General features: G+C 41.0%; 1 protein-coding gene across 1 annotated transcript in view; it reads left to right on the top strand.

Annotated features, from left to right (window-relative positions):
• MICAL3 (microtubule associated monooxygenase, calponin and LIM domain containing 3) overlaps positions 1-12,304 on the top strand; it is a 136,521-nt gene that overhangs the window by 103,135 nt on the left and 21,082 nt on the right. Inside the window, exons 34-39 of the mRNA XM_059816307.1 lie at positions 1,201-3,073; positions 3,997-4,091; positions 5,864-5,911; positions 7,751-7,801; positions 9,658-9,765; positions 10,509-10,602. Of these exons, the coding sequence (XP_059672290.1) occupies positions 1,201-3,073; positions 3,997-4,091; positions 5,864-5,911; positions 7,751-7,801; positions 9,658-9,765; positions 10,509-10,602 (2,269 nt within the window). The remainder of the gene's footprint in view (positions 1-1,200; positions 3,074-3,996; positions 4,092-5,863; positions 5,912-7,750; positions 7,802-9,657; positions 9,766-10,508; positions 10,603-12,304) is intronic.

Here is a 12,304-nt window from a genome sequence, read left to right as displayed (position 1 = left end):
GTTGCAATCCAAAATTATATTTGTATTACTTAGTAGTAACCAAAGCAGTGCTTATTTATTCCAGAGTAACAACATAGTTCAACTTAAGGAAGTGAGATATGTCAGTGATGTACTGTCATGTTATCAGCCCTGGAGTCAGCATGCAATTGTACTGCAGTGTTTCCAGCTACTGGTGTGTAAGAAGAGGAAGTACATAACCCTTAAAATGTTCAATTCAGATTTTTCCCTCCCAAGTGTTTGTTACACTAAAAGATTAGACATTATCCTAGAAAGTTTTGTCATAAACTAGTTTACTTTTACAATGGACACATTATGGGATGAGGCTGGTTTGCTAACAGGAATTGCTGACAACATTAACTTTCTATTAAAATAAAGGGGGGGTTTTTTCAGGACCATCTAATGATTCTGGTAGACATAGTTATTGTTTATATCAGGACAGTGCCTAAATGCAGTACTCAAGAACCTGGGTGTTTAATATGTGTCATACAAGCACACAGGTAGAGAGGTTCGTGCTCTAATGGTCATGTGTCAGTTAAACTAAACTGTCTGCATTCAAAAGAAAGCTGGTGCAAAAGATGTCATTGGAAAGAATAATGCCAGAAGTCAATAACAGGAGTTCACTGCCAAAGGGTTAAATTGTAAAACAATGAATTGTGCTACTGAGTAATATGGCAGTCTGGATGTAGGAAATGAAAAACAAGACTTCTCAGACCATTAAGGGTCAAGGGAATTGCAGCCTAATTTACTCTTAACGGAGAAAGCACCCCTTGCTTTAAGAAAACATTACAGCAGATGCTAGCCAGCAGAAAGTGCTGTATTGCTGAGAGCTGGAGAGGCTTGCATCAAGTCTGTCTAAGGGACCACCACAATACACAGAGCTGGAGATTCGAAGGGAGAGCAGGAAAAGATAGAAATGGATTCCTGGAATTTAGTTTAGTGTTTTTTCTTCCAAAAATTAAATTTGCCTTGTTGTCATCTACAAAGGAGGGTTTATACAATGGGGCAAAAAAATGAACCATATCTGATGAGAAATCCTAAGTAATGTTCCTGCCAATGGGATGCCACATATGCTTTTTTTTCATATGTTGATACTTGCATGGTTTCCTTATTGCTAACTTTGTTAAAAGCCAAAAAAAAAAGGAACAGTATTCTAATGTGCTCAGTGACTATTAGTATTTCTTTTTTTTCATTTTTTTGTAGGATGTAAAAGATCCCCTGGCTGAAGTATCCCATGCAATAAAATCTCCAGAGGCACGCTTTTTTCCTGAGCCTTTCATTCTTGAAGGACCAAAGGATGAAATTCCCAAAGACAGGAAAGTTAAGAGCCCTTCGGTGCCACCATCTCCAGTGTTATCCCAGCCGGTTGCATCACCAGAAGCCATTGCACCTACATCACTAACAGAGTCTCAGCCAGCAGCACCAACGTTGGCTTCATCCCCAACATCTGCTCAAATGCCTATCTGTTCCCAGCCTTTGCCTTCTGCCGAAACATCCATTCCATCCCCAGTGGAGCCTCCAGTATGTTTCCAACCTGTCCCAGCCTTAACGTCTACTCCTTTAGCCAAACTGGTCCTTAGGGGCCAGGATAGTGAGGTGGAAAAACTGGGGAGCCCTACTACTGCAGAAGAAGCCCTGAAACGGAGCAACCTTGTAGAAGAGTTCTGGATGAAGAGTGCTGAAATCCGGAGGAGCTTAGGGCTCACCCCAGTAGACAGAAACAAACACTCAGAGACGAACTTTACTGTATCTGCCCTTGAGACAACTCCTCTGAAGACTTTTAATAGTGAGAATATTTCAGGGGATGAAAGGATCCATGTTGTGAAACCCCAGCCTGCCCCAAGAAGACAGGGACTGTACAAGTTAGAAAACGAGCAGATTTCTCTGCTCACTCCAAAATCTCCATCAGAAAAGGAGCTAAAGAGTTCCAGTGATGTAAGGAGAGATGTATCCAGCAGTTCTGGACTTGGTCTTCAGGAGAGTTCATCTAACATGAGAACTATGGCTAGCCAGAGCTTCAACACTTCTGACTCTACCATGCTTACTCCTCCATCAAGTCCGCCACCACCACCTCCTCAGGATGAAGAACCAGCCACTTTGCGTAGAAAGAGGCATCAAGCAGTCTGGCAGAATGAGGTTGAAGCGAGGTCACCTCCAACACCAGCATCAACACCTCCTGTTCCCCCACGCCATGAGCCAACCTCTGCTGCGAAAGAGTCAACCCAGGCCAAAAAAGACGATGTACGGAAGTCTTTTGCAGAGAGTGTGGATGAGATTCCATTTGCTGACGATGTAGAAGACACATATGATGACAGGACAGAGGACTCAAGCCTTCATGAGAAGTTCTTTACACCTCCTACCAGTAGGCCAAGGCCAGAGAAACCACTTCTTCTGCCCTTGGTCAAAGAAAATGGTGGTCCACCCTCGATGGAAGGAGGGGTTAACCAAAGGAAGAGAGTGTTGCCTGATATTTCTGCGGAGGCCAAAGAGCTTGCTGAAGAAAGAATGAGAGCCAGAGAGAAGTCTGTCAAGAGCCAAGCACTCCGTGATGCCATGGCTAAACAGTTGTGTAAGATGAAAGATATGGAGACGTCTGCAGCTGCTGCTGCTGGGGCCACAAGGGCACGAAAGGTGTCTTCTATGCCCTTGAAGAGCAAAGAGTTCTTTTATGACTCTCCAAAGCATTTGGCCTTGAAAATAGCAGAGGGATCCACACGAAAGCATGATGCTGCTAGGGAGAAGTTCTCCACTCCTGCTGCTGATGTGGCTGGACCTGAAGGGTCTGTCACCTCTTCAGAAGGCTCCAGTGGGAAGAGTAAGAAAAGAACTTCACTTTTCTCCCCTCGTAAGAACAAAAAGGAGAAGAAATCCAAAAATGACAGCAGGCTTTCCGACAAATCTAGTGGTGGGACAGAGGAAGCAACAAAGCCTAGGTCATTATGGAAGTCTGTTTTCTCTGGGTATAAGAAAGACAAGAAGAAAAAGATTGATGACAAATCCTGCCCAAGTACTCCCTCAAGTAGTGCCACTGTGGATTCTGGCAAGCACAAAGCTTCTCCGTTGGTTACAGCTGCAGGTATAATAGATATGTTCCTCTGCACTGTGTACTTTACCTACAGCTAGGTATCCTTGAAAGTGAGGTTGGCTTACTTTGTCATTCAGCTACTGTGCTGAATGACACTGCTGCCCAGTGTCAAATGGTCAGATCAAGATAAGTGCTGGTAACTAGAATTGTATGTTTACGTATTGACAGAATTAGTTGATGTGCCACTGAAAAAAATGGATCCTTAAACAAATGCTTCAATTTCAATATGTACAAGGCACATCTGTTTTCTGCCTTACACTGATTTGAGAAATAAGCACTGTTTGTTGGAATCAGTTGTTTGTGACATTTCATCTGTTTTAAATCTGATCCTCATCTTTTCCTTGGGTGGTCTGTTCTCTTTTTTTCAACCTGGCTCCATGGATGCTGAAGACTGCAGAGATACAGTTGCTCCTGTGTTCTCAGTGTTCTGGCAACTGTCTGCTGATCTATGAAGTGGGGATTCTGTGTAAATCTCTCACATGCCATCAGGTGCAGGCGGAGATGTTTGGCAACTTGTGATACAGTAAATAAGTTAGCCATAAATGTGATTGAAAGCAAACATGTTACATTTCTCTGGCCTTGTACAAATAGCCAAAATAGTGTCAGCTGCTGTCATCTAAGTGCTATGTCTATTGTAAGAGCATTGATACCGTACAAAGGGAGAATCATGACCATTATTTTTAACAGCGTTTGCAGAAAGAGATGCTCTCTTAGAATGAAGCTTCTAACTAATTTCGATCATTTTGCAGAGCAGTGCTTCTCTGATCACTCTGTAATCCCAGGTGAAGCAACTGAGACTGGCATAAAAGGACTAAGTATTTTTGAAGCTCAGTCAAACAACTGAGTTCTGAAATGTTTACAGAAAGAATAGTTACCACTTCTCTAACTTCCTGTTTTTATTGCCGCCTTCTCAGATTTGCAGCTCCGTCAACACCTGAGTTTCTCAGAGGACTCCGACCTCTCCAGTGACGATATTCTGGAACGCTCGTCCCAGAAATCCAAGCGAGAGGTAGGCAAATGGGAAATGCAGTTTAGATGGATCTAGCATTGTGCAGATCACAGGCTCAGAGAACCACATCAGAAACTTGGGTGATTAATTTTGTTGTTCTTACTGTTTCTTCCATGGAACAGGCTTTCCTGTAAGTTGGCTGACTGTTCTGCCTAAAATGAGTTGGTTTCACTTGGTTTCACAATTGCAAGCTACTCCCTGCTGTTACTATATGAAAGATCTGTTGTCTCACTGTGACATTACTTTACAACTAATATCACAGTTGGAATAGTGAATTTTGTCCCTATTGTGAGCATGCCAATGATCTACAGAAACCAGACATTTAATGTCAGAAATGAGTAAATTTCACTGGCTCAAATGTTGTTGCAAAAATGTAACAGTGAGATAGTTCTCACTTTTTGTAAGGGTCCCATTTTAGGATATTATTTTACCAGCCTCTTTGACAGATTGAAGTGGTAGAATTCCAAGCAAACTACAAACAGGAGTGTACTTTTGCATACATCAAGAACATAGTCAAGGCAGTTCATCAACTAAGAGGTAAGCTACAGGCTGCAGTTTTGCAACTCATGCAGGTTTGCTTATTTTTCCTTGGAGAAGAGAATGTGTACAGTCTGAATTAGTACCTTCTCTTTTTGGAGAAAAAATAAGCCATCAGCTGTTTCTTCCATTTTGACCCTGTTTTGAGGACTTCTTGGTAGTTGCTGAGTATTTCCATGTGTCTCTGTGCATAGGCAACAACTGTGAAGCTGAAATACATAGTAGTGAGCCCCTATGAAATGCTAGTTTGTAGGGGTTGATCTTAGCCTGGTGTTCTCATTCCAGTGTGGTTTGGTATGAACTCTGCTTTTTCTGTGAGAGCTGTTTCTTGTTCCTGACCAACCTTCCCTACCTACTGCTATAATGTCATATTGTAAGACATATCAACGGCTTTCTACCCAAAATAGTTTCACTTTAAACGGTGCTTCAAGGAAGTTATTGAGGAGGAAAGAGGAGACACCAGTGGGTCTCCATAAAAGCCTAGAGAAAAAAATACATTTAGGTTATTTGCACGTATTTATATTTGGAAAATATATGGTGAGAGCCAAGTGCCGAAGTTAGTTGCTTTTAAACTATTTATTTCAATTTTAGGATGGCACTATTAATGCAAAAATAAGTGAAAAATGTAAGGAACTGCTCAATCATAGTAATGGAGAAGAGCCCTTCTTTCATTCCTGCGAGCTTCTAAGCTCTGCTAGACAGAGTTTGCAAGATTTGGAGGAATAAGTAGAGAATTCATGGACCCCACAGAACACTAAGGCCCTTCTGGTACTGAAGAATGAAAAATGTGTTCCCCCTGTCCCTTCCTGGTGGTGCCTGATTCACATCTTAAAAAAACTCGAGAAGAAGAGAGCATCTGAGAGAGTAGTGTCACAGACACAGTGGTTTGTGCCTCCTGTCTCAAACCTGTCATCCAGTGTGCACAAACCAGTCTCAAATGGCAGGGTCTAGTCGATATTTGGCTTAGATGGCAAAGGTATGGAAGTACTGCAAATTGAAGTGTCATAGAAAATGCTTTTTATGTGTATATATAGTGGAATAAATTAGAATAACTAATGAATTTAAGGCTGGTGGAAGATGTTGATGAAGTAAGTAGGAATTTTCTGTATTTACTTACCTATCTTTTAATCTCTCTCCCTAGTTGATCTAGATTGCTTCTAAAAGGAAAATTATTTTGGCTTTATTTTTTTCCCTTTTTTCTCTCCCCCTTCCATTCCTCCTTGCATGCCCTCAAGGCGTTTCATGAGAAATTCTGCATTTTCCAGGAGATGCAGAAGAATGAGGTACCTGTAGCTAGCAGAGGACAGATGTGCAATACAGGGGGTTCAGATAAGAGTTACAGAGTTACTGTTCTGCCTTGTAAGCTCCTTCAGGAGGAAGCAGGGCTTCAGTAAGGTCTATGCTTCTTTTCAGACTTTGGTATGTCTTGATGGTCACTTTTTTTTCTGTGCTGGGCTACTCTGATTTAAAATGGCTTTTGCAGAAAAAAAGATCTCATCACAAAGCATTGGAGGGGATAGGTAACAGTGGCAGATGGCTGGGATCCCAACACTGAAAGTATCTCACCAGCCCTGCCAAGGGTATGGTGGTGGTGTCTCATTTTCTCCCATTTGCTGTTGCTGAAGTTACATTAAGAATTTCTTTGCTCAGCATCTGCCTATTTTCTAAAGAATAGTTTTGAGAATGAATTTATTTAGAGGAAACGAATCTGAGAACTCTACTTACCTAGTTTTATTGCATCCTGTCCAAGGATGTAAAACATATATGCAAACACTGGAATGTCTCGCTGTCAAAAGAAACGTAACTGAACTTGGAGACTGACAAAACTGGGGTTTTACCGATTTGGGGTGGGGGTTATATTTTTTAAGTTACAAACTGCCTACTACTTGTTATGGTTAAGAGTTGACTTCCTGTGTGCCACATAACTTTTATGTGAACCCCTTCTCTAAACTGAAATTCTGCTTGTGCTGCTTTTTTGGTAATTGTAGTGGGTTTGCTTCCCAGAGGGCTTGCTCTGTTTAGCCTGTTCTTTGTGATCAGCAGTGAATTAATTCAATGTTGTTTAATATAGAGTCTTTCAAGAGAAGAGAAGGGAATTCCTAATGTAAATGGCCTGTGGGTCTCGTGTTTATAGGTGTGTGTCATTGTGAGTGTGTTTGTCGTTGTTCCCGTACAATTGTATTGTGATCAGACGTGCGTTTTACTACCACAGGTAGCTTGCTTTTTACTGAAGTTTGCATACATGCTGAAGTTGTTCTTTGGCTTTTTATTTGTGACTGGTTTTAGTTAATTGAATGTAAAAATGCAAAATGCTGGCTGTCACCCAAAATGGCACAATGCCCTCTGTACTTCATGACACAAGGGAAATTTACCTGTCTTATAAACCCTAAGTAGTTCACTTGCCTTATTTTTTTTCTCCTTGTCTCCTCCTCCTCCTTGTCTCCTCCTCCTCCTTGTCTCCTCCCTCATAATTTTATCTCCTCAGGCTCTCTAGAGGCTCTCTTCTTAGACAGGGAGATTCCATTACTGTAGGACACATAACCGACTCTGAGCCCATCTCATGTTTCTTCTGTCATAAAGCAGTGAGGAAGATCTATGGTGTTAGTTAAATGCAAATCATTTCTATGAAGTAAAGATAACTTAAAACCATGAAATAAACAACACCTAGGAGAGGTTGTAACTCAGATTGTAGATGGAGAGTTGTGTGATAGAGTAACATATGGTTGGCTGAGCCAATTCAGACCAAACATGTCCCAACATAAGCCATTATTCCAAATCCTAAGCCAAAATTTTGTATGCGTATGTATGCATACTTGCTTATTGGACGTTAAAACCATAGGCAAATAATTCCTCTAGAAAAAGGTATTTCCAAGTTGACTATATCTTCAAAGAGGCCGCCAAAGCTAATTGCCTTCAAGAGAATGCTAGAAACTTGATTTTGCAGACAGAAGTTCCATTGTGTTTCATCAGTCTGGGTCACGTTCAGCATTTGCACAATTTTATGTTTCATTTAAAAACAGCTTTGTTTTATTACTGTGCATCTGTTTTCAATGTTGAACTGATTTTGCTTCATTTTGTATGTTTTTTTTATTTTTTTTTCCTTTGCCATTCCCCCTTTAAAGTCGATTTATGTACCACACGCCTTGGCATTCAAGAGATCATATTCGTCAAAGGTAGTGTCTCCATTCCCACTAGTTGGCCATTGTTGTATTGCATGTCCCTGTATTAACCCATTGAATCCATAGCTACCCATTACATGTGCACTAACAACACAAACATTGACTGTGCATGCATGAGATGTTAGCAGACATGGGCAGCAAATTCTTTGTAAAGGTTGTCTACCAAAAATGCGTTAAGCTCCGAATTGTCTGTCTGGTTAGAATGCATGCAGTTACCTGTGCACAGCAGTGCCCCACTGTACAGAGTGATGTGGATGATCTTTGAGCTTCAGAACAAAACGGTTTTCAAGGCAATTAAATATGTATGCATATTCTTTTTTTCAATACTTAGAATATGAGTTCAAGTGAATTGTCACACTTTAATCAGCGTCTTTCAAAATTGTTGAGTTCACTGAAGTCTTAGTGCAACTCTGTATCAAGCTAAAATCAAGATAGAAGTTGCATTTGTATTTCAGGAATGGTGCTGCTTTCTGAAATTCTTACTGTCCTGTCTTCACAGTCACGACAGTGCTATATGGGATAGGAAAGTCACACCCTCTATCACTTTACCTTCTGATGCGGGTATCATTGTGGATTTTGTGTTTTAAAGAAAGAAAGAGTAAAGTGTTAATTTCTTGTAGCTTTAACAATGGTGCTCGCTAACCACCCATCTGAGGGATTTTTAATAAAGCTGTGATCCTACCTTAAACTCTGTTCCACTGAGAACAATAAACCACAGGTAGACTGACCAATGTGGCAGTACAATAACTAGATGAAGAAATTTCAGGGTGGTCTGTCTTAACATTTTGTCCTTAAAGTTGACTGTCCATGGAGAAGATCTCTTTCCAGAAGTGGAAGACATATGCTTACAGCTGTCCCTTAAAGCCTACATACATGTGTGTGGGAAGAGAGTTCATTTCTTCACTGTAGTTCACTTAATGCAGTTGTGAAGTTTCTTTGACACTCTTAAAAGTCTATGAGAGGAAGCCCTCCTAGACTACAGTACAACCAACTAGTATACCTGATAAGATCCTAAACCCCATTTCAGGAACGTTAAAAAGACTTATTTTTAAACTAGTTTTACTGAGAGAAAAGAAGAGGAGGAAATACCTTTCTGTCTCTATAAACATAGCCTTTCTCCTTTTGGATGGCTTCTGGTGTTGTAATATTCTATTTTTAGTTTAGGGGTTGTTTGCTCTGTTTTACACCAGCCAGTTTTGTGGGGTTGCTCTTGAGATGGGATTTCCCATCTCACAGCAGAATGTCATTCTGCTTTCAAATGTCTTTTTGCCTTCTTGACTCGTAGAAAAGCTGCACAAATTTACACAGGTAGTTATTACCAGTTATACCAGTACCACTCCCATCTATGGATGTTCTTGCTCTGCAATAAAATAAGGAGAGGGGAATACCAATACAACTACACTAGTCTGTAATAATTTCTTAGCTCATACTGCTGTAACTGTTCTTGTAGACATGCCTTTACCCTCTTTTAAAATGAAATCAAGGTGACCCCTCTGTACGGTACTCATTAATTTAACTAAATCCATTTTTCTAAATCTATTGAGAAATAGAATAAAAAATTATTTGAGCTTTGGGGAGAGGTTTCATATAGCAGTGGAAGATAGGGGTGGGACATTATATAAAATCACAGCTTTGCAGTTGGCTTATATGCTTCTTCACTCCTGATTTGACCCTGAAATTGTTGCTCACTGCACTGTGGACACATTTGCCTACAGAAGCTTGACTTTTGACACAGCCATGGCAAAGACAGAACACCTCCCTTCTGATATTTTGGAAGAGAAAATGGTCATCCCTCCCCCTGTACCTCTGAGCATGCAAATAAAATCTGCTCCTGTTTGTCCTTCCTTCAGAGAGCCTACACAGAAGAGGAACTGAATGCCAAGCTGACCCGCCGAGTACAGAAAGCTGCCCGTAGACAAGCCAAGCAAGAGGAGCTAAAGAGGTTACACAGAGCTCAGGTAGTGTCTCACAATCTCCTTGTCATGGCACACAGTTAACTCTACGTGAAAGCACTGTGATCCTGACATTCCTCTGAGTGTGTCAGAAGAGGGCCCAGAGACGGAAATTTCATTTATTTCTACATGATTGTCCCTGTTCCTACTCCCTCTTTCAAATTTGATATCATGTCACAGACATGGTAAGAATGGCTGAAACCTATCATGATAGTTTTACAGTGAGAAAACTAATGACCATAACACCTTTCTAGCTGGAGATGAGTGAAGAGTCATGCACTGAATGGAACAGTGATAGTCACATAATACCTGATGAAGCTGCATCTGTCATTGCTTTGATAGATTATGCTGGTGGGTGAAGTGTTACCAAATTAACCTTTAATTACCAGAGAATCTGTTGGAAAACTGCTGGCATTATCTATAGGTGATGGGATTTGTCTAAAACTCGAGGGAGGGGCTCAGCTGACTGAATAACATCACCTTTCACCTTAGCATTTAGAAGGGTGATTGGAATTGTAGTAACTAAATGAGTATCAAGAGATAGGACACGAGGGGGTGGAGAGGATGGTGTCACTGGAGGGACTGTGATGCTAGTTTTTGAAGCAGTTAGCTTTTGAAGCAGTGTGTTGTTGAATACAAATACTTGTTTCTGAAAAGGCCGATTTGACTGAAGTCAGTTAGTGCTCAATGAGTGCTGCAGACAGCAGAATTGCTGTTGGTGAGGTTCTGCTCCATTCTTCTCCGAACAGATCATCCAGCGGCAGCTTGAACAAGTGGAAGAGAAGCAGAGGCAACTTGAGGAGAGAGGGGTTGCTGTGGAGAAGGCCCTTCGGGGAGAAGCAGGTATCCATCAGAACTTGGTTTGCTTTGCAACGTTTTCTTACCAAGTGCTTGTGCAGTAGTCCATAGCTGCTTGGATTTTAGAGGCAGTTGGACCAGTAGAGCCTAGAAATAGAGTCCAATGTGAATCCATTCTCCCTTTTCTACTATCTTTTTGAGGCCTTTGTTGTTCCTGTGTTTCTTCTAATTCTGGGACTTCCCTGTGGCAGATACTCCAGTTCACTTGTCTTTGCCTGAGGCTTAGGAGGTAATCCTCCAACTATTAATAATGGCTGACTGGCTGTTTCTGCATATAATTGGATATTAAAGCTAGAAAATTGCAGTGTTTTCCTAGCTGCAATTCACATAAAGCTGTCACAGTAAGAGAACTGTGTTTGTATGTTAAGGAAGTAATTGTGAAATTGTGTGTGCTTTCTCTATTCTATTGGATTATCAAGGTAGCGTCCTTAAAAGGGACCATCACAGAACATCTTTCTCACTGCACAGCCCCGCACACTGGCTACTTCCAAGAAAGTTGTGCAGAGCGAAAATGCACACATGTACTGAAAGGTATCCATGTCAAGCTGTTAAAGGGATGTTGTGTGTACTTTAAATTAAAGGAGTATCATCTGATCTGGCAAAGCATATGAGTGGAGTACTTGGTTGAGATAATGCTAATAGCAGTATCATGATTTGGAAAAAAGAATCCTTGATTGCAAGGGGTCAGATATCCAACAGGCAAATGCAGTGTGTGTATACCTGACAGGCCCAGGATTATGCACCTGATTACAAGGACCAGAGCTCACAAATGGTAATAGTGGAACAGGTGTTTGGAAAATGTTTTAGCTTGTTGCTTGGATTGAAGAGTGACTGCTATGCCTGCGAAGATGGAACTTGATTAAGCAGTGAAGGTTCACCCGAGGAAAAGTCTGTTGTGACTTCCTGACAATTACTGCTCCGCCAGGATTAGGTATGTTTGCTCCATAAGGTCGTGCCAAAGCAGCAGGACTGAGTGGTTACCAAAGCAGATAGGTACTACAAGTGTGGAGAACAATCTTGAGGTCTTTGATGGTTTTGTGATCTGACTGGCTTTTTCATTTGTGGGTTCAAAAAATAGCCTTGTACAAAAACTCTTTCTCTGTGGTGGTGCCTCCTTCCTTACGCTGTGTATTTTTGTGTATCCCCAGTCTGTCCTCTGGCCTGCCAGTTACTGCACTTACTAAAACCACCTCTCTTATTTCTAATTGTTCTTTTCCTTTTTCTTCTTTTCATCTGGAAGTCCATCTTGATTACTCAGCAGCTAAATTACTTTCATGTAAGACATGTCAGCACAAATGGGGAATCTTAGCAGCTGAGAGAATATTCTTCACGATAGAAAGTTCTCTCATTGAAGAATGATAGAAGAATGCCTAAAAAACCTTCAGAGAGGGCAGAACATGACGAAGAGTAAGAATTGCTATTTTATATGGAAGACTGCAGAATTAAACCCTTGTATAACTAACTTCTCACTCCCAGTTCTCCCAAAATGGAAGCAGTCTTAGATGAGTTTGTATGTTTCTGAATTTCCTAGTGGAATTATGAAATTGTAGGTCATTCTTTGCAAAATTACTCTCTCTTCTTCAGGAAGTCTCTAGGGTATGTTTTGCTCTTGCAACATGTTTCTATGAACAGATGATACATTATGGTTACAGAAGCTTAACTCTGTCATAAGGAATTCACCAGCCTC

Source organism: Gavia stellata, chromosome 4 (assembly GCF_030936135.1).
Source record: "Gavia stellata isolate bGavSte3 chromosome 4, bGavSte3.hap2, whole genome shotgun sequence".
Lineage (NCBI taxonomy): Eukaryota > Metazoa > Chordata > Aves > Gaviiformes > Gaviidae > Gavia > Gavia stellata.
This window is presented reverse-complemented; position numbering and strand designations above follow the sequence as displayed.